Raw genomic sequence first — 28,000 nt, 5'->3', positions numbered from 1 at the left:
GTTTCGCGCCTTTGGAGCACAGCAGCGCGCGAGAGCGGCAGGCAGGTAGTAGGCGGCGCGCTCCGAAGGCCGCTTGGCACGTTGTTTTCCCACAGAACGAAGCGCTTTCCCGGTGCTCAGCAACACTTGGCTGAAAACGCTGAAGGGCGCGCGTTCTCCGTTCCGAAAGACCCTCTTCGCGCGGGAGGCAGCGCTGTCTTCCTCGCGCCTAGTCCTTCGTTTTTCCCGCCAAAAAGATGAGCGAGCGAGGGGGGGGCGGCTCGAGCGCGGTGGTGCGTGCTTGAGCGCGCGCCCTTTTGACCACCTAATCCTACTACACGCACACACGCTTGCGCAAAGCCTTCCCTCGTTTAAGCTCGCCTATTTGGTTGTTTGGTTAGAGCGCATTGGCGCCTCCTCACTACGGTACAGCGTCACTTCCTCCCCGCTGCCTCGGAGTAGCTTGTGAGTTGTTTGGTGGACGCTGTCAGTGTACAGTCGCCGTACATATTTTTTTAAGGGCCTGAGAAAAGAGGCTGCCCACGCATGCCTCTCTGAATGCACGCGGGAGGCGCGCAAAACGTTAACCCACGCACCCTGTTGATTCACCCACTGTTACTAGACAGAGTTCAGAGCAGGGATGGGGAACCCGATCTGTTTGGACTCCTAGTCCCATGAGCCCCAGTCCGCATGGTCAGTGGCCAGGAATGGTGGCAGTTGTGCTTCATCCGTATCTGGAGGACCAGAAGTTCCCCATCTCTGCTTCAGGAACGCGTATCCAGGGAACAAAAAGCAGCAATAGATGCTTTTCTCTGAGTTGTGCAAACTAATTGTATTAAATCAATGTTTGCGTATCGCTCTCAAGTATTCAAAGCGCTTCACGCTTTGCGACCCTTACAATAATCCTATATGGCAAGTAAGAATTATTATCCCCCGTGTTGCATGAGGGGAAACTGCTTAGGTTAAACATAGCATAAATTCAGAGCAGAGACAAGATTTGAACACGGACTTCCTGGTTCAAAACTTGACAGCCTCTATGCAAGTAAACGCATAACGTAGCCTTCAGCAACTGCTCAGGCCACCCTCTTTGTGCGGGGGGAGGACCTTAGGTGAGCATTTCGTGCATCCACACCATCAGGATGCTTGCGCAAACTTAGCAATCTGGCACAGAATGGGGGTACTTTACAACTCATCCCTCTTTCGTTTTCTTAAAAGTCCGTTTCTAGTCCTCAGGGGTGTCGGGTATGTTCTCTCTCGAAAGTACAGAAATACTTTTGGCCGGGAGACGACTTGGCACATCCGCTCGGCCTCCCGCGAGAGCACCCTTCACCTTCTTCTCTGCAGTCAGTTCAGCAAGCTGCCGCCTCAAATGCTGCCAAAGCGCCACATGAAAGACAGGAGAACATAAACACCAAGCACATCCCTCTCCAATGGAGGAGATGAATGTGTGCCGGTGTGCACGCCTATGCTGTGACCTGTGCGGTCATGACATCTGAGGTATTAGCCTACTAAGACACCCCCCCAACCCATCCCCAGCAACCTCAAGCTGTTCTCCACCTGCTCCACAACATGAGCCGGCCCTGCGGTCCCTGCACCAGGTTGAAACTATTGGGGTCAGGGCACTGAAGCCGCCACTTCTTGATATGTGCCGATTATTTAGGAGCAGAAGGCATCGCCCTGGGAAAAGACCAGACCAAAACGAGCTCCTTTCTTTGCACGGCTCCGTTTGTTGTCCCTCGCGGCTGTCTCTGTATGGAAAGGGCGGCCTTTTTCCCGCGCCCGAGAGAGGCTCCTTTCTTTTCCAAGTGCCTCAGCCAGTTACAGCAGGCGGCAAAAGCGCAACGTATATAGTCTAGGATGGGAGAAACGTCGCCCACCTTGGGCGCACTGGAGACGAGACGCGCCAATACAGACACCACACCGGTGGAAGGCGCTTTCGGCGTGGGACAGGCCGCGGCCCTCCTACAGCGGGCGGGTAAGTGAATGGCTCCCCTGCCTCGCCGGCTCTCAGAGCGCGAACTCCCCCTCGGCCTTGGTTCCAGTTCACGTCGTCTACGGCCAATTAATGTGTTCGCACAACCACAATCGCGCCCATAAAAGCGCGGAGGGGCGGGGAGGTGGCGGCAATCAGAGCGGAGGAAACCCACCTATTAGCCACTAATTGCAAAATTACTTGAAAGTGGTTGATTGATTGTAGCAGCCAACTAATCCACTCTCGATGAGTCATTTTGACTATTGCATCTCCACAGCGTCTGTGTGGTTTTATTTATTCATCCATTCGTTTTAAAGGCTGCTTAGGGAAAACTGATCGTTGTTTCAAGTGGGGGAGAGCGAGTCTCACAACCACACACCATCCTAAGGCGGCGGTGGAGGAATCTGGCGAGGGTATGAAAGGGGGAGACAGCGTGAAAGTGAGCGTGAGTGACAGAGGGAGAGAAGATCCGGGTGGGGGGAGAGAAGCCTGAGCAAAAGAATAAGCAGCTGTTTAAAGTTGGTCCAGGAAGGGGCTATTGTACTGCTGGGTGTTAGATGAGTGCCGATCTTTCCATACCAATCCAACTGGGGACGCGGCTGCGTCGGAGGAGCTTCCGCGTTAGCCCCGCAGGTGGGAACTGAGCGCCTGACCGCCGGCCTCCTCCCACATCGCAGCTGCGGCGCGTGCAGGTGTTTGGCGGGTGGGAGGGGCTCCTCCCCCTTCGCCTCTCCAAGCTGAAGGATTCTGCCTGTCTCCATAAACTTTCTCCCTCCTTCCCCCCTGCAGGAAAGGGGGGAGGGGGCACCACGTGACCCCGGGAAGGCGGGTGGGGGTTATTCGGTGGGTCTCTCTCTCTCTCTCCCCGCCCTCCTCTCCCTCTCCTCTTCTTGGCTAGGCGTCTTCCGCTGTAGTTTCAGTCTCTCAACTCCGGCGAGGCTGGAGGGAGCTCTCGCAGGGAGAACGAGAGGGAGCCGGGGCTCGGGCGGGCGATGCGGGCTGAGGCGTCGCCTGCTGCCCCCGGAGCTCCTCTCCGCAGCGGCTGCAGCAGTCGCACCAGTCCGACGAGGCAGAGGTGCGCGGCTCTCCCGGCGTCGCCCGGCTGCTCTTGAGATCTGCCGCGCCTTGGCCAGCGTCTCCTACCGCCACCGCCAGCCCCTCCGACGGCTCCAAGAGGATGTGGCTCCTCGCCGTGGCGACAACTTTCTGGGGATTGTTGCTGGCGCCAGGTAAGAGGGGACGCCCGCCGTAGCCGACTCGAATCGGTGCCTGCCCGGTGCCAAGGACTCCTCGCCGACACTCTGCAAAGTTCGCGCCTGCCATTCAACAGCTGCTGCTGCTGCTGCTGCTGGCACCAACTCTGCAGCTCCCGCCCCAGCCAGCCAAGAAGCCAGCGGCGGCGGCTGCTCCTTTTGCTACCGGTCTCGCCGGCAGCTCTGCCTGCCAGCTTGAGCCACCGCCGGACCCTGGCTCCTCTGTGTGCCTCTCCCGAGAAATGCGCGGGGTCACGCAGCCCACCCGTGGTCATCGCCGCCTCTGGAACCCGTCCGCTTCCAGAGGTCTCGCTCACAGCAGCAAGGAAAGCTTGCTTGCCCATCCCTGCTGCGCTTGTTTCTGGAAGAGAAACTCGGCTTTCCAAGGAGAACTCGCTTGGGATCTGTCTGGGAGCAGTCCACTTGCGCTGCCTTAGGGACGCTGCCGAGGCGAGCTTCCCAGACAAGCCCTGGGAACTTCCGCGGGCAGATCGCAGCAAGCCGTAGAGCAGCAGCCCCCGCCCCATCGCTCCCGCGAGTCTCCTTCCCCCTATTTCCGAGGGGGGGGGGTGACGATTCACATTGGCGAGCTGTTGCCCGGGAAGCCCTCCGCTTAGTAGCCAACTAGCAACCCTTGGAACAGAGGATTCTTCTCGGTCTGTGCGTCACGGTTACCCTCCCAACCCTCGTGTTCCTTGCAGAGTCCTTCGGTGGGGAGTGTAGTTAGTAGTTCCCCTGCAAACTACCTCAAGGAGCAACAACGCTAGGGCTGCCCGTCAGGAGCCAGCAGGCACCTGTTTAAGTAAAACAGCCCAGATACCTACTGCCTGGCCCCACGAGTTGAATGGGGAGGAAACTCGGCTGAGTAATGGCAACTATTCGGGCATCCTTGGGCAGCTAAATGACCAGCTGAGCTTGATTTTCCGCTGTGACCGCACTGAAGCCAGTTCCCTGCGTGCTAGCCCGATCAAACCGCTCCTTCCAATGATCGCACTTCTTTATTTTAAGGAGACATTGCTAAAAGCACCGCTTCCCACCCAAGTGCCCTCGACTGTCAATGGGTGTGGGGCGGCGTTGGCTATCCCGTCCGGATCTTTCCGTAGCACCCAAATCCTCCAGGAGCGCTGGGCGATCTAGGATGGATGCCCTTGCTCAGGCGCAGCTCCAGCAGACAGTAAATATGGGGAAACACCCCCAGCCCTCGCCTTAAACTTCCAGAAGGACCCTCGTTTGCATGATAAAAGAGGGAAGCTAAGGATGCTTTGCAGCTGTAATTGTGCATGGCAAAATAGTAATTAAATCATTGCAATTAATTAGTAGTTAAGTAAACCCTATGGCACAGAAAAGCTCTGGAGCACATCTATCAGGAGGTTTACTTTTTCGGGCATTTGCTTGCTTTTTAAAAGCCTAGTGCTTAAAAAAAACCCACAACCCTACACCAAACCTTTTAAGAAGGAAAAGCAGAGAGGACAAGATGGTGAGCAAAACAGATCAATTTTGCTACTGCTCATTATTGTTCATTCTGCCCCCTGCTGGATACAGTTTAGGTTGATGAAGCCAGAAGGGTTTGAAAACTTGGAAGCAAACTGATAATGAGTTTTGCCCATGTTTAAAGGTCTGATGTGGAATGAAGTTGGAAGATTATTAAAGGATACTATATCCTTAAACCATGGTGTTAGCTAAAAGGACAACGGTTACAGCCAAATAGAGAATGAATGAGAGTGTGTGTATGTGTGTGTATATGAGAGAAATTAAATAAAAGGAAACTTAATATACAGCACAAAGTGCTACTGAATCAATGGGACTTGCTTGCTTGCTTGCTTGCTTGCTTGCTTACTGCAAGTCTTTGTGCTTATGAAACAAGTCCTATTAAGTTCAATGGGGCTTATTCCTATAGAAATAAATGCAGAATTTCTGCATTAAAAATTATTCTTAGCACATGCTAAATAATGTTTCTTTCTATTCTAGGATTTGCTCTGCAAATACAGTGCTATCAGTGTGAGGAATTTCAGCTAAATAATGATTGCTCGTCCCCAGAGTTCATAGTGAATTGCACTGTGAATGTCCAAGATATGTGTCAAAAGGAAGTCATGGAACAAAGTACAGGTAGGGTAAACTATATCAGTTCTGTCTCATTAAGTCTCTTCCCTTTTCATTTTATTTCCTGTCTAACTCAACTCCATAGGTAATTCAAATGCATGCTTATAACACCTATATTTTTATTTGAATTGTTAACCGTGCCATTCATTTATTCTACTGTATGTCACAGGGTTCGTCCTTCCACTTTACATTGAAAATGCCGAAGCTTACTTAAAATAAGTTATCAAAACTACAGTAAAACAACACTTGAAGCCTCAGACCTCTTTAGAATACTCGGGAATTAATAACAAGTTCATTTAATCTCATTACAGTTAATTACACGGGCCTTCTCCCATCAGTTGGAGGGAAGTGTATTGAATTAGTAGCTGTCGTTATTTACTCTAGCAAGTCACATACCCAGTGGTTGATCTTTAGGGAGAGCGGATGTGGTGAACTGAGCTTTCGGCCATTAAATATAATGGAATTGCATAGGATGGGCTGAAGGTTAGGAGGCTCTGCTTTGGTCTTGGGAATAAGGGTCCTAGATCATTTATTTCCCATGCAGAATTTCACACAAAAGGGCATGCTTTGCAAAAGTAGCTAACAGTCTGTTGGCTGAAAATGTTGATGACATAAATTGTTCTTCTGTGTACCAAACCATGCAACATGGAAGGATTATATTTTTTTAAAGCAGCATAGATCATGTGATCCATGCTGGTTGCTATCAAACAGGTTTTGGATTTACAATTGTACCTAGGGAGAAAAAGGTCTTTGGCAGCTATGGGAAAGCCCATATAAAACCGCTAATTCTAACCCTTCCTGAAATCGTATCTGGCTTTGAAATCTCTAGAGGGGTGAAATTGGGACATACAAAAGCAAGACGATAGAAGATGCAGAGAATATTGTGTATCACTGACATTGGAGATTATCATCCATTTTGGGAAGAGTAGAATATATTTGCTAGGGAGATCAACAAGTTATGCCTGTTGAGCTAGGAATGCTTCAGTACTCATGTCAGTAACACTGGGACCTACCTGATAATGGAAGACATAAATATATAATTACAATATATTTGGTTTGTTAATCATAAAAATAACAACAGCAACAAACCAATGGTTGTTTAGTAAATTGGGCCTTTTTTATGGCAAATGAAACAAGTGCCACAATAACCATTATTGGTGACCAGCGTTTTGTAATTTGTTTCCTCTTTAAAACCTGTGAAAATGAATGGGTGAGAATTGTCAGTTCAGTACATTGCTACTCCAGGTAGAAATCCTGTAAATAAAAGCACTAATCTTCTAAATGCACGGTTAATGATCTGTGTAGTTGTAAAGAATTGGACAGTGGTGGTGGGAAAAGATCTGTCTCTGCTCTCTGAAAGTGCAACAAAAATATATCCCCAAGTTCAACACGTAAACATTTGAATGCACAACACAGAGCAAACATTTCCTCTTAATCCTCATACTACCTGGAAATCCTCCTGCTAGAGAGAAATTTAACACCATTATGATGCTCTTTAAAACTTAAAAGCAATTTTGGAAAGGTATCTGAAATACAATTTTAAAGACTCTCACAATAACACAAAGCAGAACATTCATATTTTTGTAAAAATATAGAGAGACTTCAGTGGATTGAATGAGAGTGGAGGCTGAAAGGCTATTTAAAAACATCCCAGCGGAAATATTAAAGTGTTTTCCTTAGTTGTGCTTTTTGAGCATTATTTCTTGTGGCCATAATATTTTTATTTCAACTTGCAATTTAAAACTTTTAACAGCCTCCCAGAAACCGTTTTGGTAATCTTTTAAGCTGAAGGTTAGCGAGGCAGAAAAATCTGTGCTAGCAGTAGGCCTTTATCAGGGAATGGCTTGCTTAAACCTTTGGGATACCTAGATTTTTAAAGTGATGAATTTGTTGGAGTTTTTAAAAAATCAGATTTACTACTGGATTTTGAAACTGATTGATAAAGCTACCATGACTATGTTAAGTTCAAAGTAAGAACCGTTCTAATTGGATCTTAAAACATTTAGAGTGACATAAATATGCTTTCCCCACTGGAGAGAAATTGATTTGTAATGGCTTCAGTAAGAGAGAGGCATTTTAAACGATATTTTTCTTTGAATTACTCAACCTATGAATCTTGTACCAAGTTGTAACAATAGTACCCGACTTAACAGCAGAACTTTCCCTATGCATATCAAGCAGCAGTACACATACTATCTTACTGGTCTGCTTAATTTCATACGTAAACATATTTGTAACTTTGATCAGGAGTTCCCATGATTGATGACATTTCTATATATTCTTACCTATATCAAAGACACCCCAGTCTGCAGTTAACCCAATAGGCAAGGCAACAACACTTTGATTTTAAATCAGTTTTGTCCCATTGCAATCAATGCAATTACAAGAAAATTTCATTCACACTAGTAAGACTTAGCTCCATATATGTGCTTAGGATCAGGTTATGAATAGCTAAATCCAAGAGATGGTAGATTACAGGTACTGTGAAACAATTCAGGGTTCAAATAATTCAAATAATTACCTCTAGTGTGATTGTGTTCAGCTAGATTTTGGTTTGCTTACAGATACTTAAAAATGTCTACCAAAAAATTGCCACATTCCTATGCTTTAGCACATGTCTAGCTCAACATTTAACATACGGTACCATTTTCCAATGCTGCTTACTTTTACACTTGTTCAGCACTGAAGAGATTTCTTTTTCAAAGAGAGCCACTCAGGTTTGAATGTTTAACCCAATATATAAAATAAATAAAATTGCAATCTTGCAATTACAGGTTCTTCTTTTGACTACCAGAGCTAAAATCAAATTAGTATAGATTTAATAGTTGTTTTCTTTAGTAAGATATGCATTTCTCTCAGTGCGCATGATTAAGGTTTCTGTAAATCTTACTTCAAAGTGAAATGCAACATATTTTGTACTTTTCTTTAAAGGCAATGTTGAATTTTAAATTGTTGCAACCATCCTAGGACCTTAGGGTTAAGGGCAGGCAATATTATTGTTATTATTATTATTATTAATTTATTTATTTAATTGAAACCATATTAATGGTCCAAATCAGTAAGCCAATGGATCCACACACTTGAACATGCATATATATAATCTACAAGCTAATGTGACACACGTTTGTTCGTATTCATTAAATGGAACGATGACACCTACGCAGGTCAATTTCCGTACTGAGTTTTTTTGTTTGTTACAGAGTACCTGGGCACCAGAGTCTCCCTTTTATCGTAATCCAGATAAAATAGGGAACCTGTGACTTCTCAGATGTTGTTGGACTGCCAACTGCCATCAGCTCCAGCCAACATGACCAATGATCCGGGATGATAGGACTTGTAGTCCAACAATATCTGGAGGGCCACAGATTTCCCACTTGTGATCAAAGACGTAAGAATGGCCTTTTTAGATTGGCCACTCTGTACATTAGATGGATGTTGGTCCAATGTGATGTTTTTGGAAAGTCAAACTCAACGCCCCCCCCCCATCTTGTTCTTAGTTCTATTATCTGGGGCTCAGAAGGCATACTGCTGTCATTTTAGGTATTGTAGCTAACAGTCCTGGATAGAACTATTCTCCATTAACATGTGTGTATGTGTGTGTGAGAGACTCTTCAAAACCAGTGATTACAACCACATCTTGTGATAGTGAATCCCATGCATTAATTATGAACTGTGTGAACCACTACAAATTATAGCCTAGTATTGAAGCAATGGTTTGGGGTTTTTTTTAATGCTATGCCCAGTTGTTCACAGTTTTGCAAATCTCTCTCATACCATCCTCCAATCTTAGTATGCCTCCCCCAACAACAACAACAACAAAGTTCTAGGCTCTTCAGTCTTGTCTTACGGGAAGGTCTTAAAACAGTAGTCCAAAAAGCTGCATTAATTTTCTTCAACTTGTCCTTTTAACAACAGTGCAACCAAAACTGTGTACAGTCGCCCATGTTACATGGGCAGACTTATCTGTGTGTAATGGGCTTTCCCAATTCCCCCTCCCACTCCATTGCAGTCTCACGGGCCCATGATAAGTTTTGCCTGTGGATCAGACAATCCTTAGCAAAGGCGTGGGTTCAGAGGCTGCAGCTGGAGACAGAAATGCTGACAGTCAGATGGAAGCAGCTTGTTTATGCAAACTGCCTCACACTACCTTTAAATGATTCTGCATGTTGTTGAAGCCCATGCACCACATACCAGGTTTTCTTCCCTGAAGGATACGGGGGCTACAGAGAGGAAGGGTCAGGAAAACCCTCTTGTGCAAACAGATTTCCACACACATAACGTTGAATACACTAAATGTGTATGCACCAAAAGGTTTATATAGCAACATCCTAAGACCTGCTGCATGATTTTCAGTTCCTTTTGTAATTATAAAGTAGTTTGGCTTTTCACCATCTTGATACCTTTTAGGATATTTGAGTAAGAGGAAGATATTGGCATATTTGACTTGGATTCAAATCTTAGCTTGTGGGACAAGCTAATTTTAGATCTCCCGGTGCCATTTCTTCATTTGGAAACAGAATTGTTGTGGCTCAGCTCACATAGTTAGCTAATAAAGAATGATAAACCAATTTATAATTAAGTGCCATGTAAATGAATTAGAATGTACTTCATTGAACATGATTATTGGTCAAGACAGACCCATTTGTAAGTTACACAAGCCAACATACAAACCTTTACTAGAGTAGTTTCTAGCAGTATCCAAATCAGAATCATTCTGTCTGTAGACAAAACATATGACTGACAGAGAAATTTCAGAAAATCCAAATTTAAAAACAGTAATAGCTTCAATTATAGATTATTTAGTGTGGATACTAAGCAACCCATAAAATAATCACATCAGGCTTACTGGCTAGACATTTCTACAAACAATGCAACATACTTTCATTGCTTAATTAAAGAGAACGAAATGGTTGTACAACTAGTGGATTTTCACTAGCGAAAAGCACTTCTGTAAATTGAGACATCTTGTTTTTGTTGAGTCCACCTACAAACTGTCCCATGCAATGCTGCTCCTGACAGCTGTGGAACGCTCTGGAATAGTATGGGATAAGGAGTGTGATGGGCTGCAGTAGATGTGTGGAGGAAATTGGTAAAAATGGGATACTCTGCCTCACGTAAGTGGCAGCGCTTTCTGCTTAGCAGTTTAAAGCCAGCCGTTGGACGCAACCCAAAGTTTTCAGAGATAGTGGAGGACGAAGGAGTTTAGATTATACATGTAGAGAGGTAAATGGGGTGACTGAGTGTAAAGACATGTTATGGATTATATTCTGGTTCATACTTTGCATGTGTGAATCCTCAGACTGATGTGTATAGGAAACCAGCAGAACAGAGAAGAAGGTGAAGCAGTGTCAATGGAACAGTAGCTTTGGCAGTGAATGCTGAAATAAATTCTAAATTGTAAGAGAGGCACAGGATATCTAGTACGTTTAAAATAGAGGGACACAGTCAAATCATGGACAATAATGTGAGTATAGGGGTATTCTGTTGCTGAATGAGCTGAATGAAATAACACAGAATTCCCGTTCCAAATCTATAGTCTGATTCTCACACCAGCTGCACCCGTGAGAGATATATCATTTGTCTCCTGCCTGCCTTATTATCATACAACTCAAGGCAGCATCCCCCAAGGGGATCACCCATCCAGGTAATGACCACACCTAGGTGGTGCAGCAAGGTGGCTGTATGAAGTGTCTTTGGACTGTACTCTGAGAACGATGTAAAGCAGGCATCCCCAACCTTCGGCCCTCCAGATGTTTTGGCCTACAACTCCCACGATCCCTAGCTAACAGGACAAGTGGCCAGAGATGATGGGAATTGTAGTCCAAAACATCTGGAGGGCCGAAGGTTGGGATGCCTGATGTAAAGCATGCCAATGCACCATCACAAGGTAAGAACAGTTATATGGATGGCATATAAATAATAAAATTATTAGTGGGGCTGTTGCAAACAGGCTGAACTATTTGAAATCACCAGTTTCTTTTTAAGGACTAATGCCCTCTTTGCTTTGAGACAAGGAAGCTGTTAGTGGAGAAGACCATAAAACAAGAACATCTTACCAGGAATCTAGCTTGTACAGTCATTCCCAGTTTCACTAGGAACACATACTTGCGCAAGTCGAATTCTAACTAGGTATATTTTGAAGTGATACCATTGAACTCAACGGGAATTGGTTCCAAGTGAGTTTAGAGTTGCGTATTTTAATGTCATTTTAATAAAACTTTGCTAGCTGACAATGATATTTTCAAAATGTGAGAACTTGCCTTCAAAGCTGCTTAAATTTCAAGGCAAATTTAATAACTTCAGTCACACAAGCATGTACTGTTACATGTAAGGAAAGAGGGCTCAAGTCTGGGCATAAGGGAATCATTTGTATGCTGCTTTGAATAAGAAATAAGTGAACTAATGATAAATAAAATATAAATACACCACCTGCTACCATACAAGTACAAGGAAGTTCTCTCTGTTAGTGAAATGCATGATCAGAATAGCAAAAGGGTGCAAGAATTCAGACGTAGGCTACAATTCTATATACACTTTCCTGGAGGTTAGTGCCATTGAATTGAGTAGGACTTACCGTATTTTTCGCCCTATAGGACGCACTTTTTCCCCTCCAAAAATGAAGGGGAAATGTGTGTGCGTCCTATGGGGCGAATGCAGGCTTTCGCTGAAGCCTGGAGAGCGAGAGGGGTCGGTGCAGGAAGCTCTGCGCAACCCTCGGGAGACCGGCGCCACTTTGTGCCTGGCTCCCGATGGCTGCGCAGAGCTGCCTCCAGTCCCGGGCTCAGCGCAGCTCTGTGCAGCCATTGGGAGCCGGGCGCGAAGTTGCGCCTGGCTCCCGATGGCTGCGCAGAGCTGCCTGCAGTCCCGGGCTCAGCGCACTTCTCCCCATCGCCAGCCCCACAAGCTCGGGGGACAGCGGGGAGGCGGAGCGCGCCTTCCCGCTGTTCCCCGACCTGGTTCTTTCAGCCCCGCACCTATGGGGTGCAAAATACGGTACTTATAAGTAGGCATGCCTGAAAAAATGCTGTCAATGCAATTTCTGTGGCTCAAGAAACGCAGTGCTAACTAGCTTTTGTAATTGTGACAAATATTTATCGCTAATTAAGGAAAGCATTCAGCAACAAAGCTGGTGGTAGTTAGTGATTGCCATCAATATACAGTACTGTATTTTGCTTCATCCCAGCATGGAGTGCAAAGCATATCCCATGGAGAGTACTTTGGGAGCTTGGTTCTTGATATTAGTTGTCTAAATTCAATTTCGCCATCATGGCACATGAATACGGAGAAAGAAATTGAGAGTAGTAAGGAAGTAAAAAAGAGGGGGATTAGGTGCCTATATATATATATATCCCTAGTTGGATAGGTTTCTGAACTTTTACTGTTATGCAGCTTTTAAGCACGTATTTCCCATTGTTTCTACTCCATTCTTCTGGTATAAGCTGTGTTATACCATTTGTAAGAGAACCTGAAAAATAGTGGTATGGGCTTAAATACTTTACTTTAAAAAAAAAAGAAAATAATGAAGTGAAAAACTAGAAGCCATAATGTCAAACTGTCCAGAGAGCTGAATTTCTACTGCAACTGAATTCACCAGTAGAATTCACATGATTCCCTTAAATAAAATGTTTGGGATTTTTAAAATACATTTGTTCAGTTTACAGTGGCATTTTCCTGTGCATGCAAGGTTGTATAAAATGCTGCAGTGCAATTAAAGCAATTACTGTAATTGTGCACTTCAGCTAGTATGTTAGGAAACTGGGTACAGTGCAGATTAATAAATGCTGTTTTTAAACCTCTGCAAAACAAGTTATTTTCGTACTAATTATCAGAAACCAAGAGAAAAACTAATTTTGAAAAAGTTCCCCTTAATTATTTAACTCATTGATCTGCTGCATGTGTGATTCAACGGCTGTCGCATTCAGTTTTGCCTTGCTGTGGCCATGATGAGCAAATATATATGTATCTAGTGAAGCTTTTACTACAGTACAGCGGCAGCACAAAACAATTGCTGAGTTTTTGTTTTTCACCCACCTGTCAAAGGTAGAGGAGCCTCTCACAGAAAATGGTGACATACTAGTTGCATCAATGTTAAAGGTGCACATTTCCCCCGTTTAGTTAAGAAAGGCTGAAAAATTGTATATTACTCACATTTGCGTATTGACAACATGTTAAAAACTGAAAAATTTCAACATATGTGAGAACCTTCCAGTCATTAATATTCAGAGCTAATTGCTTTATCTTTGGTATCCAGTGAAAGGCAGCATGGTCTGTAACATGGCTGTTTGTTCTCCACATTTTTAAAAGATTCAATCCTGTTTATAACATGTTGCTCATAAGAGGTCAGTGGAGAAAGTAAAATTGACTCTTAACACTCCAATAATGTACAGTGGGGTGGCTAATATCTTTTTGGCCCAAGGACTTTATTCAGCCAATCCTTGGGGGAAGTGGCTCTCCCACAACCTCGTTTATTTGTACACAATGGCACACAGTTTCCCCCTCCTGAGTAGATCAGTCGCAGTTTGGCTCCTGCCAAATCACACCTTTTGACTGTGGCTCAGAGTGGCTAGGAGCCTGTCCATGTGCTCCCCCAGCTTCTCCTCAACTTCTCTGGGGGCCACACCAGGCCCCCCGCAGACACTTCTGGGCACCTCTGGTTGGCGCTATTAGAAGGGGCTTGTGGGGGGGAAAGATGGACAGCGATTGCCAAGAGCCTGAGGGGCAACGTCAATATATCTTCTTGCCAAGGGCACAAGGGCGCCTAAGTACGCCTCTGATCAGTTGAGAAAGGTTTATTTTTCTGACCTGCTCATCAAATGATTGACATGATGGTTTTAGAGATGGCTCTTTGTGTCCACCTACTTCAGTGCTGTGTCTACTTCAGTGGTTTTTCTTTTCACCATTGCCACCAAATCAATGGGTGGGGGCTGGGTGGGGGATCAGAATAGTTTCTCGGGAGGCCCTCACACTAATGTGCCTGTGGTGCACATTCACTTTTAAACTCTGTATTAAATACTGTGTGTGTAGATATGGTAAAGCGCCCTGTGATCCTCAGATGAAGGGTGGCATGAAAATTAATATATAAAAATGAAATAGATGTAAATCTACCGGGGGGGGGGGAAGGGTACGTCCCAGGAGTCTGCACTGGTAAGAGGGCTTTTTTGCTTAGAAGCACAATCCTCTCTTTAATACAGTCCTTTTAAAAATAATGGGGCATGCATTCCACATTACAAAGTTTAAAATACGTTTGGACAGGATACTCAATCGTACTGGAGTGGTAAGGCTTAACAAGAAAGGATGAGGAGATGTGCATCTCTTCCAATAAGTTATTAATGAAATAGGCTTCCCAGAGGGAGAAGCAGGGACATTTGCTGTCTTGGCCCCTGGACATCTGCAACAAGTACAGTGGTACCTCAGGTTACAGACGCTTTAGGTTACAGATGCTTCAGGTTACAAACTCCGCTAACCCAGAAATAGTACCTCAGGTTTAGAACTTTACCTCAGGATGAGAACAGAAATCACGCGGTGGTGGCAGCGGGAGGTCCCATTAGCTAAAGTGGTACCTCAGGTTAAGAACAGTTTCAGGTTAAGAACAGACCTCCAGAATGAATTAAGTTCTTAACCCAAGGTACCACTGTAGAGGCATTGCAGCCAGTTCCTTACTGTCAGTGTTTGTCTGGAATAACTTTATAGTTGCCCATATCTGAAGCACCCAGCTCCTTTCTGTTGATGATAAACAAGGCTGCATGCAATAAAAGAATTATGGTATATGTTATTAACTTTCACTATATGCTATAAATTCAGAGCTTCAGATATATTACCATTCAGGAAGTGTTTTCAGATGCTAAAGCTGTAGGGCATGTTCTCTTATTAATAAATTGCTTCCAATCTTACGATTGCCTGTAACACTACAAAGGAAGCAGGAGATGAACTAAATTAAGTGCATTAGATAAGGTGAAACCATGGAGAGCTTATAATAAATTGCTTTTTTTTTAAGTACTTTTAAACACAGTAAAGCAGTGATGGAGCTAGAAGTTGACTTGAAGTAGTTTATGATTTGGAAAAAAACATGAAAAGAATAAAAATGCAAAATTTGATGGATTATTTTAAAAGGAAGTTGCAATTTCTGGTTGAGCGACTTTAATTTCTCACAATGATATGGACAATAGCTTTTTATGTTTTTCCATTTCTTGGACTTGTTCTGAGGGGATACAATGATCAGATATGGTGCCCACAGGCTGCTTAGCAGTTCAGTTCTAAGCTTCCAGACTACTAGAGTGTGGTTTAAATTTCACATATAAATGAATAAATTCCAGAACAATTTGCAGTGACCTACCCAGATCTATGCACTACACTCCCCTTCCCTTCTAAAAGTTTATTATAATGACAAGTGGATTTAATGCCAGCAATCCTTTACATTTTATTGGTACGATCTCTGAGCAAGCATCTGAGTATTCTTATCCACTGCTAAACCCAAAACACCAAAGGGCTAGAAATTTTATAGTACTATTACTGCTAATGATGCTGTCAAAAAGAACTGAAAGCACTTCAAACAATCAGCGGTAGGGTGCTGTTTGCAGACAAAACAATGATATAAGGAAGCTGTCTCATAAAACTATGGTGGCTGTAGATGTCAATGTCATATTCTCAGTCTTGATGCTCAGACATTTTGTTATGGGCTCACATAGCCTTTCCTACATAAATTCCATCCTTCCATTGTTGTTTTAACTTCAGTGTTGTTTTAAATATGCACATGTGCTTAGATTAACTATAACAAGATTCTATACACACACACCCCCCCCATACCAATCACTGAGGTTTGCAAATCTGGTGATGAGAGCAATCCTTGCTAGTCCACTGATTTAGATGTAAAGGTACACCACAGTTAAAGAAAACCATGGAAGGGGAAAGGAGGAATAATCTGTGTAGCAGGAAGGTTAATTGAGTGCGTACCTGAATGGCATATTCCAAATTTCCTAAACGTTATTAGAAAATCAGGGTATGGATCCGGATTGCACATTAAAATGGTTCCGTATACCATTTACAAGAAGGCTTAAGAACAACTGAGAAAAACAACACGCCTAAACTTTGCTCAACAGATAAAAAGAGCATGCCAATCCCCACACTGTCTCCAAAGCTGGATCTCATTATAAAGTAGAAATGCGGCAGTAGCCCAACCTACAACTGCATTAGGAATATCATGGATACAGCCATTTATCTGTGGCATTGAGTTGTACACTATGAGCCATATATGTATTTGTAAGACAGTGCCATATGTGGTTTGCTTGAAAGTTTGGGAAGGAGGTAGTCAGACAACATAGACTTTAGCTGACTTTTTTTAAGACTCCCCCCCCCCCTGCATACAAACCACCCCCATGTTGAGTTCCTGCATCTTCTTCCCTCCCACACAATGCAAAGACTAAGCACTCTGTTCATCTTCCCAGTTATCAAGCCTCCACTCCTTCCTGTTCTTTGGGCCATTCCACACCCCTACTTTAATCTTCAACCCAATTCCAATATCTCCTTCCTTCCCCCTTTCCTGCAACTTTTATCTTTCTCACATGAGGCAGTTGATGAAGAGGGAGAAATTCAGGGCAGCCATTTTTCTTTTCTTTTCGGCATTCTGTTCTTCTTGCTTTGCTCAAACAATGGCATAAGTTTGAGTAAAGCAGAGGTGGAGGCACACTTAGATTAAAATAATGGTGGAAATTGAAGTAAAGCTAAGACAGAGAGATGCTGAAGGGTTGTGTTCTTTTTTTAAAAAAACCAACACAGCAAAAACCAGTTTTAAGGTGGAATAGCAGAAAGAGGTACAACACAGAACCTAAGATATATAAAAAACACCAACGGAGACTTTTAAAACTCTCTTCTTGCTGTATGAAAACATTTTCCCTTTCCCCCCGTGTCACCTCCTGCTCACTCAAATCTCTCCCATTGTTTCAAAAGTTTTTCCCCTCTCAGTGTTGCTCCATCACTGCTTTATTTAAATCTCTGCTGTTTAAAACCACCAATCTCCTCTGTCTCCTTCCATCTCTGCTTTATTCTGCTGCTGTTCTAAACCACCACCTTTTCATTTTCAGTGATCTCTCTTCTCTCTCCCATCACATGGGCTCTGCTGTTGCGCAACCTGCCATCTCTTTTATCCTCTGCTCCTGCTGACTTTATGCAAATCTAGTAGTGCGGCAAAAAAACAACACAACCCTCCATTGTGAGCTGTGTGGTGACAGCCTTACATTTTTTTTATGCCTATAGGAATACTGTATATGCGTGTGCAAGAGGATCTCATGTAGAATATGTAAGTGCTCATTCTACACAAGATGCTCTTACACACCCATGTTAGCAGTGCTGAACACTATACGGTAAACTTGTGAAGGGAAGACAAATATCATAAAACACTCCTGTCCCACAGCAGCATCCTGGGGATTATTCACTGCTTACCCCTGACATTTTGGAGATGTGTACATTTTGTTTACTGCTTATGGTGTTAGGCAGTGCAATCATCAGTGTACACACAACAGGAATGCTTGCCACATAATCAGCCCTTGCATAAATCAGCCCTTAGAGGAACGTAGCATCTTATCTCATAAAAATTCCTCCTGCCAAAACAGATTATTTGACGGATTACTTCATTTGTATACATAAGGAAAGCATGTTAAAGAGTTACTAGAAGCACCTCACTCTTAAAGCAGAATGGTAATAATTTAGTGAAACATTATACAAATTAAACAGTGTGCTGCTTTTTATGCACAATGCTACCGCATCACCCCCACTTCTAATACATTTTGAATTCCATTGGATAAAATATATGAAAACAGTCCTTCCTCTGACTTTTCAACAACGATAGACAGGGATTCTTATGAGAAATGCTATAGCAAAGGTTATGAGAATATATTTGTAAAAGGAGGACACATCACTTACTCTATTTTATGGTTGTGTCTACATAGTTATGATCTCTTTGGTCTTACTTTTACACTACCTTGATTACTAATTTATGAAGGGTGTGGTTTCAAAATCTTTTAATAAAATAATATATACAGGGTGAGTCCTTTAAAAGAGGCCCCGTGAATACAGAGTACACATGTTCCACAGGGTGTCTTTTAAAAGACTCACCCTGTATATCCAATAGGGACAGTCTGCTTTTCAGAGTCATTTTGGAATGTTTTTAAAGATTCCTTGTAGGTCATATACCTGAGAATATGTCTGTTCTACTCTGTTATTTGGACCTAAAATAATGGAGCAAAGTATCAGAATAGAAAAGGTGACAGAAAACAGAGTCTTCATCTTCAGGACTGAATACTTACAGAAATGTAAATTTTGTACTAAAGTTTCATCTCACATGATTAATTATTTGGGAATATAAGGAAACTATCAGTGTTGCACATTGGGGCAAAAGAATGATTGCTTTACATGTATACCATTGGAGGCTGAGCTGGGTGACCAGGCAAAGGATCATGGGGTTATTTAGTGTACAGTGGTGCCTCGCAAGACGAAATTAATTCATTCCGCAAGTTTTTTCTTCTTGCCTGTTTTTCGTCTTGCGAAGCATGGTTTCCCATAGGAATGCATTGAAAATCAATCAATGTGTTCCTATGGAGACCGTCCGGGGACAGAGGGGAAGCGCCACGCGCCTTCCCCTCTGTCCCCGGACCTGTTTTAAAGCAAGGGAAGGGGCAGCGGGGAGAATCGCTTCTCCCCGTTGCCGCCCCTTAGTTCAAAAGGGGTCCGGGGAGAGAGGGGAAGGCAGGCGCGCCTTCCCCTCTGTCCCCTCTTTTGAAGCAAGGGGCAGAGGGGAGAAGATCGCTTCTCCCCGTTGCCGCCCCTTGGTTCAAAAGGGGTCCGGGGAGAGAGGGGAAGGCGCGCGCGCCTTCCCCTCTGTCCCCAGAGATTGTGGGGCTGGCAACGGGGAGAAGCGATCTTCTCCCCGCCGCCCCTTGCTTCAAAAGAGGTCCCGGGACAGCGGGGAAGACGCGCTGCGCTTCCCCGCTATCCCCGGAGCTTGCGGGGCAAGCTTCGTTTTGCGAAGCAAGGCCATAGGGAAATGTGTCTTGCTAAGCAGCTAAGAAAACGAAAAACTCCTTAGTCTAGCGAGTTTTTCGTCTTCCGAGGCGTTCGTCTTGCGGGGCACCACTGTAAACACTATGTGGTATTAAAAAGGTCAATTCCATGTCAGGGACCATTAGAGAAATTGTTGAAAATGAAGCAAGCAATATCTTACTGCCTTTATGCAAATCTGTATAAAGTCTTGGAATACTGTGAGGAGGAATTCAGCATTGTATTCTTATGATTATTTTGTAAGTGCAAGCGTTTCTGCTTGCCAGGTGGAACAATCCTTTCCTCCTCTCCACATTGTTCTGGGTAGTTGGAAGGGATCCCAAGGGTCATCTAGTCCAGCCCCCTGCAATGCAGGAATCTCAGCTAAAAGCATCCATGACAGATGGCCATCTAACCTCTGCCTATAAACCTCCAAGGAAAGAGAGTCCACAACCTCCCGAGGGAGACTGTTCCACTGTCAAACAGCTCTTACTGTCAGAAATTTTCCCGTGTGTCTAGTGGGAATCTCCTTCCCTGCAATTTGAAGCCATTGGTTCAAGTCCTACCCTCCAGAGCAAGAGAAAACAAGCTTGCTCCATCCTCCATGTGACAGCCTTTCAGATATTTGAAAATGGCTATCACATCTCTTTTTCCAGGCTAAACATGCCCTCTTCTGCACATACCTTTTGAGATACGGTCCTTTCTCTATATTGTAGATGTTGCTAAGATGGGAAAAGGATGACCAAAGTGATCAGGGTCTGAGACAACTCCCTTATGAAAAAAGGTCCCAATATTTATGGTTTATTAAAAAATGTGAGTAAGGATGTGTGTGTAAAATAATTCATGGTGTGGAGGAAGTAGATAGGTTCTCTCCTTCTCTCATACTACTTGGACCTGGGTTTGGATAATGAAACTACAGGGTGGGAGAGATTCAAGAGAGTCAAAAGGAAATACTTGGGAATTCATTTCCATAGGATGTTGCGATTGGTACATAATTAGATGGCTTTAAAAGAGGACTAGACAGATTAATGACTCTTAATCCTGATCAGGTTCTTTTATTTCCAGTATCAGAGGTATTGTGCCTCTGAATTGCTAGCGAACAACAGCCAGAGAGCGCTGTTCCTCTCATAGCTTGCTTGTAGGCTTCCCAGAGCTAGCCACTGTGGGAAATGGAAAGCTGGACTAGATAGGTCTGTGGCCTGATGCAGCAGGGCTCTCCTTACATTCTTAAATTTATCAGCATACAGTACATTTATTTTATAAGAAAGACAAAACTTTGATATGCTGTCCATACATTCTTGGACTTACCAGCAGGATGGAGGTTGTAAAGCAGAGGTTAGATGGCCATCTGTCGTGGATGCTTTAGCCAAGGTTTCTGCATTGCAGGGGGTTGGACTAGAGGACCCTTCAGGTCTCTTACAACTCTACGATTCTATCACCTGGGAGTCCAGGGTTCAGATCTATACTCAGCCATGAAACTCACTCAGAGACTTTGGAATAGTCACTACCTCTCAGTCTACTACGCTGAGCCTCCCCCAGCAGGAGGAGGGGAACCGTGTACACCATGGTTCTTTGAGTGCCTTAGCGAAAAGGTGGAATATAAATGCGATTAAAAAAGATCTGAATGTGGTTCTGCAACTGTATATTAAAATTTTGGTTAGTTAGAACTAAACATAATGTAATTTGAGAGGAGGTAAGGAATGCTATCTGGAGGGGAAGAAAGAACAGGTAATTTGTAAGTGTGGATTGACACTTCCATCAAAGCAAATGCTTTAAAAGAAATTCTCTCTCTCTCTCTCTCTCTCTCTCTCTCTCTCACACACACACACACACACACACACACACACACACGAAAGTTTGAGAAAGGAGAGATAAATGGGCCCATTTACAGGAGACCCTTATCAGGAGTGAGCTGAAAAGCCTTTATCAGTTTACGCACAAGGTATTCAATCTTGTCTTTATGAACAAACAAATGGGAAATAACATCCAAGAGAAAACAGTCATAAATCACAAAAGTGTATCATTAAGAAAAGAATAATTATTAATTACTAGCCTGTCTATATGATGTGCTGAAAATTAAATTTAATGGAGGCAGCAGAGATTGACATGAATTATGACCAAGTCTGCAAATGAGAGAGGGAGTTGGGAGAGTGAGAGAGAAAATGTAATGCAAAAATTTCTCCATGTAAAAAGGCTGGGGCTTGGATCCTAATTAGACTTCCACAAATGGAAGGACTAATTCTGTGTGCGAATGGAATTAAGATACTGTAGAGGAGTCTGCCAGTGGGGAAGGTGAAGCTTCCAAAAATAAAAAATAAAAATACATTTCTGTTGGTGGGGTTGTCCTGGAGTGGAACACAGGGCACAATGCCACCCGGAGGTTCATTGAGTTTTATGGAGGAATGATGGAGGCTGTATATTATCATAGGATCATAGAATTGTAGAGTTGGAAGGGATCCCAAGGGTCATATAGTCCAACTCACTGCAATGCAGGGACCTCAACAAATGGTCCACATCCAATTTGAAACCGTACTGGACCCATTAGCTTTGCAAATGTGCTAACCGTTTTATTGCATTATGTGGTGCAGTTATCTATATATAGCATAATTATTTGGTTCAAATTAGTTCTCATTTAGACACGGGTTGCTTTTTGGTATCACCTGGTGCAGAAGTTCCCAACAAAAGATTCTGCCACCCATTTTATATTCCTAAATGAGCTGTCACCAGTGCAATACATAATGGAGAAAGAGAGTGTTTCATGAATTGGCTTTATGTTCATAAAAGGATAATGACCAAAAAGCAAGAGGGATAAAGGAAACCGGTAGACATTGGAAACTAGAATCTACTTGGTGACTTGGTCTTCGTATGGCTAACCTGTTTCTTGGCCACAGATGGAGACTGGCTAGGCCAGAACAGAGGGAAAATATTCCATGACATATATTCAACGGTTAGTTACGAATGGGTCACTGTGTCATTTCAACACATCCAGTAGACTAGCTAAAGAGTGACAGATTCCTTTCTGAGTAGAAATTTATTTGTAGTATAAGCAATGCAAAACTATCAAAGCCAAAGGATGTTCATCGAATTCCAAGTCAAGAATACAAAGATTGGTTAGCTCCTGTTAGGAATCCAGTCCTCACCTTTTCCCTAGTATTAGGATAGCACCATTTGGTTAAAAACAGTTCTTGCTTTTTTAGAAATGTAGTTGAGGAGAAACATAGGACACACTGATTATCATTCAATCACTAGTGAAGCCCAACCTCCATGAGCTAAAATTTATTTCACAACACAGGTAATTTATGAAAAGTTATTGGTCGGTAATCTTTTATAGTTTCAATTTCTTGCCACCATTCACAATGAAGTTTCAGGGCATCTGCAGCATATGACGTGGATTGCATAATGAAGGTGTTAGATGCATCCTTGGGGGAGGAAGTTGCATAACTTTGGAGCTGGCATATCTAGCTTTCAGGTTTTTAGTGATACTTCAGGTGGGAGCAAAAATTGTGGCCTTTTAGATGCAAACAATCTTGGCATCTGCAATTCCAGTGGCTTGGAACTAAACTAAGTCAGCTGCATTTAGCTTCCATTGCAATCTATGAGTTTTAAGTTAAATCATTACTAACTTCTCATACTGATGACAATAAGTCCCAAGAGCAGCTAACTTTGTGTGGACCCAACTCAGCACACTGACTTGACTAACTTGACAGAAATCAAGAAAACTCCAACGTATGTGATTTCTGGTTTCTGCAACCTGAACGTGTTGTTTGGTGCTATGCTACAAAAAAGAGAGAAAGAAGAAATGAAAGGAAGAAACTTGCTCCCTTTTAAAACTATTGTTAAGCCTAGAGGCACTCCTAGGAATTAGTTTTTTCTAGAAATAACAGCATTGGGAAAAGAGATCAGGGGACTAACCCAGAGGCACTGAAGACTCCATAGTCTCTCAAGGAAGGTATTAAATGAGCAGACACATTTAATGACAGGTTGGTTGAGCTACTATCCTAGTCACATTTATGCAGAAGCAAGTCCCACTGAATTCAGTGGGGCTTCCAGGTAAGTGTGCACTGGATTGCAGCTTGTGTGGGAAGATGCCAATTGTTCCACCAGACATTGCAAAGTTTTGTTAGTTGTCGTGACCATAGACACTATGTGCCGTATCATTGTCCTATGAAATGCAAAAGGTTTCGCTTGTGATAATTTGTTTCTATGAGATGTTTCTAGATGAGCTGTTCAGTTTATGGTAATGGATGATAAAAGTGACATTAGATGGCAGATTAGTGAGTTATCACTGCTGCATTTGTTGTTCAATGTGTCTGAAATGCCAGCATGGAACTGATGGTTTCAAAGTGTTTGCCACTGAAAGATGAATTTCCTGCAGGTTTGATTGGACACTCAGCTGTTGCACCATTAGGTCTTTTGAATAGAAGGATTAAACACAGCTCATCCCAATGTCCTAAATGAAAAGCTTGGCATTGAGCTACATTTTATGAGCATTTTACCTCATTTGGCTCTTTGTGTTATTCAGATTTTTAAGTAGCTGCAGGATTGTTACCTCTGAAAGGCAGATATGAAACCTTTCACCTGAGGTTTTTCAGTTTGCATTCAGCTTTCAAGGACTGATATGGTCTCTTTCATCTGCTGTTACTGTGCAAAATGTGGAGGAAATATATACATGACTTGCTTTTACAATTGAAAACCCTTATTATCTGTTGCACACAAGGAGGCATAGCTATGTGGCAGCATTTTGATCCTTTAGTTATTTTGTTTTTGTGAGTTTAGCTGTGGAGTGAGGCATGTGTAACAAGCTCTGGTAGTTCATAGTGAACTCCTTAAGCAATTAGGAGACGTGTCCTTTTTTGCACACGAAAGCTCATACCAAGAACTAAATAGTTGGTCTTTAAGGTGCTACTGGAAGGAATTTTTTTATTTATGTCCTTTTTTGAGAGTCTTATTTCTTGCAGAGCAATTGGTCTTGAATTCCTTTACATCTCAGGTCCTCTGCTAGTATAGCTGCAGCAACTCTCACAGATGTGCTAAAGGCAGCTGGGCTACAGCTCCTACCATTTATAACTGGCAAGGCTAGCCGGGAGTGACTAGAATTTGAGCCAAACGACAACTGGGGAGTCACAGGTTCTCTTTCCCTGCTGTAAAGAGCTGTGCCTGCTGCAGCTGCCATGACCATGTGCCAGCAACTATGCAGGCAATAGTAATCTCCCGTAAAATTCATGTTCTGCATGGATGCTGATCACCAATGGTCTGGATTCCGTGTTTGAAATTAGCCAGGCGCCAAGTGCATTTTGCACCTGACTTTATTAGCCACCTGCGACCAAGTGAAGATGCCTGGGCATTAGCATGGTACCCGACATCTCTGCCATCTGGAGATCATTGGATGTTGACTGTTTTCACACACCAATACCACATCCTGTAGGATCTGCACAATCAGAATGAATTTCAGGAACCAAAATGCTTTTTTCTGGGCAGGAACAGTGAGTAACGTTATAGTTAAATGTTGCAGCTTGTCTTTGCTTACCCCACCCCACCACTATGGTGGTAGTTGTGAAGAATATTTGTACGTTATAAATGGACTGTGTCACCATTTAGAAAAAGAGGTAGGAACAGGCCATATATATGTGGACTGCCCCTGGATAAACTGACTACTTTTCTTTAAGTTCTCAAAGTTCCTAACCTAGCTCAAGTTTGTCATCTGAGCTAGCCGGGTGTTTAACTGAGAATCAATCAGAGTCAGTCCCTCATTTGAAAAATAAGACGCTAGATCCATCTTGCCCTAAAGTGGCAACTAGACATTCTGGTAAGTGTAAATTTTGTTTAAGGAACCATTTGGCACCTAGCTTACAAAACTGAGTTTCTAACACTGTCTGGATTTGGACTTGTGATGAGCAGAGTTCCACTCATGCTGAAGGGTTGAGGAGGCAATTGTTGCCAGTTGCCACACCCCTGTGCCTCATGAAAAGGTGTTATGGGGAGTTGGGAAATCCTCTGGAAAATTTCTGGAGGGTGGTGCTGAGACAAGCATGATTAGCAAAAATTGCTCCATCTTTTCCTCTGACATAGAGCCCTACTGGATCCTGGTCTCTTCTGCGAATGAAAGGAGGAAGCCCTTCCATTTACAGGGGGTTAATCTCAATCCACACCATGCCAAAGCCAACCTAATTAGGCAGACGTTGGTATAATCACCAACTGGTGTAGGGGGCTGTTGCAAGTGTTCTGCTAGAAACGTGTCTGAAAGTGGCCTCAATCTTTATCCACTAAGTAGGGTAAAAAAGGTAGAAAGAAGATACTTACTGTACTAAGAGAATAGAATAAGCCACCCTATGAATTATATGCATGTATTTTCTTGATTACTGGTGTACTTACATGATTAATATTGCATAAAACCTGGATAGCTCAGTTGGTTATAGTGTGGTGCTGATGCCAAGGTTGCAGGTTTGATCCCTGTATGGGACAGCTGCATATTCCTTGCAATGCAAGGGGTTGGACTAGAAGATCCTTGGGGTCCCTTCCAACTCTACAATTCCCAATTATAATGCTAGTGCTTCTGTCCTGCTTTCCAGTGTTCATTTCAGACTGAAATACTAGTTTTGTTATGGATCTGTGGCTTTTTGACCTCTATACCTGTATGTCATGCTAAATTTCATTCACACCGGTTGTGGTTTGACCCAACAATGAATGTCATTGAATATTCATTCACTGCTCCACCACCCTTCCCACACATGTGGGCTTCTATTTGTCTATGATTCAACCATGAAAGCAGCAGGAAAGAACCATATGCTGGTATACTTATCCAAATTTAGTCACTTCCATGATTTTCTAGGTCAGGGGGGCTATAAATGGATTCCCCTCCCCTGGAACTAAGTAACATAGAAAGAGCACTTAATGTGTGTTGTGTTCCATTAGTTTTCTGGAAATGGCTTCTGTGTTGTGTGGGAACTCAAATATGATCTGGGAATTAACAGTTTGGGGAAATGGAATAAAACTGTTGGGTGAATGCAGCTACATAAATGAAGGAAAGCAATAAATTATAATAAGCATAAACAGCTGTCAAGACTTACATTAGTAAAGCAGGCAGACTTCTCATTTCCTAGATTTAATTGCACTGTGTACATGGTCCATATACATAATACCATGGGCTTAACTGTAGGCTGGTCCACTAACCCAATTCAAGTGAATAAACCTTAATCATAGGTATACAGTATCTGCTATGTGGAGGAGGGCGGCGGGGGGGATCCACTCCATTTCCATTAAATTCATGTTTCTCATGTGCTGTATTTCCCACAAGCTATGGAAGTTTATTCTCCAAGATAATTGTCTCCAAAATCATGAACCTTTTAGGGTACCCTGCCTGGGTTCTAATACAGTGAGGGAATACCTAAATGTAGCACTCCTTATTAGTGTGTGCGGTGCAGTTTACAGCTTTTACTCACAGGGATTGCTAAGTTTAGTAAAACTCGCCTGTTCCATTTTCCTGCTCCTAAAATGTGGTTTTCCATGCAATGTTCAATGGATCCAGTGGACTTCCAACATTAATACAAACATTCTGTCTGCATAACAGCTTGCCAGATGGAACAACGCCCCCACCCTGTGTGCTGTTCTTAACTCCCTCTGAACCAATTTTGGTGTGTGTGTATTGTATTGTATTGTATTGTATTACACACACACGTAAAAATTAAAATACATATTTAATGTACATTATTACATGCATCCAATTAAAAAAAGGTGCAGAACGGTCTCTAGAGGGCTTCTTACAAGGCAAGTCATTTCGTTCTGACTTCTGTTTATCCAACTTTCTACAGCAGGCTAGTTACAAGGATGGGGAAAGAGAGAATATTTATAATCTTTGTGTTTGTGCGTATTGCTCTGTAGACTCCAAATTCTCCCATGAGCTTTTTCTTCGTTTGGGGCTCATTTCCTCCCCACAGAAAGTGCCTAAAAGGAGAACTTCCTTTAGCACGTTGCAAATCAGAAGCATAAAAACAATTGTGGGTCTCCTTAAGCTCCTGTAATGCTGCTTGGAATGTGATCAAACGTACATGTATTTAAATCTTAAATAGGTACAACTTTTAAAGTTTTAAGTGCTGTATGCCCGAAATGTATTGATTTTGCGATTTCCAGGCTTTGTGGAAAGCAAAAGCAGAAGGGGGGGGAGGGTTAGAATAGTGCCATTTATTTAAAGCCCTACATTTCCTGCTAAGATACACAACAGGTGATGGTGGGCTAAATCCTTTGGAAATGCGCTGAGAATCAGAACCACTATTACGGAAAACTTGGCAGTCTGTTTAAATAAAAAAAAAGAGCTAACATACAGTAGAAAGCATGTTTGTTCATATCAGGCTAAATAAACTTTTGTTCTGTGTCACAGGGATCCTGTATCGCAAGTCCTGCGCATCCTCTGCAGCTTGCCTCATGACCTCTGCCGGATACCAGACTTTCTGTACTCCAGGGAAGATAAACTCTGTTTGTATAAGCTGCTGCAATACTCCACTCTGCAATGGGCCCAGGCCAAAGAAGAGAGGAAACTCTGGCACCATGCCCAGGGCTGGTGTATTAACAACCATACTGCTCTCTAGCTTGGCATTTTTAACACCAGTACACTGCTGAACTCTAATGGAATATTTTTTTGTTGTTGTTGGCGTCATTTTGTCCAGACACAGCT

At 43.1% G+C, this 28,000-nt stretch overlaps 1 protein-coding gene across 5 annotated transcripts; it reads left to right on the top strand.

Moving 5' to 3' along the window:
• Positions 1 to 3: 3 nt before the first annotated feature.
• On the top strand, positions 4 to 27,945 carry LYPD1 (LY6/PLAUR domain containing 1; the record flags this gene model as incomplete). Of its 5 annotated transcripts, none has more annotated exons than XM_082199807.1 (4): positions 4 to 444; positions 1,246 to 1,954; positions 5,173 to 5,310; positions 27,707 to 27,945. In XM_082199807.1, the coding sequence occupies exons 2-4, from the start codon at positions 1,837 to 1,839 to the stop codon at positions 27,943 to 27,945; spliced, it is 495 nt and encodes a 164-aa protein (XP_082055933.1). In that variant the 5' UTR covers positions 4 to 444; positions 1,246 to 1,836. The 5 variants fall into 5 exon arrangements, with proteins under 5 accessions (XP_082055933.1, XP_082055932.1, XP_082055935.1 ...); XM_082199809.1 differs by lacking the exon at positions 4 to 444 and adding an exon at positions 2,269 to 3,180 and having other exon boundaries at positions 1,856 to 1,954; XM_082199810.1 differs by lacking the exons at positions 4 to 444; positions 1,246 to 1,954 and adding exons at positions 1,974 to 2,364; positions 2,850 to 3,180.
• Between the last annotated feature and the right edge of the window lie 55 nt (positions 27,946 to 28,000).

This window comes from Podarcis vaucheri (genome assembly GCF_965113315.1).
Source record: "Podarcis vaucheri genome assembly, chromosome: 1".
In the NCBI taxonomy this organism is placed as follows: Eukaryota; Metazoa; Chordata; class Lepidosauria; order Squamata; family Lacertidae; genus Podarcis; species Podarcis vaucheri.
This window is presented reverse-complemented; position numbering and strand designations above follow the sequence as displayed.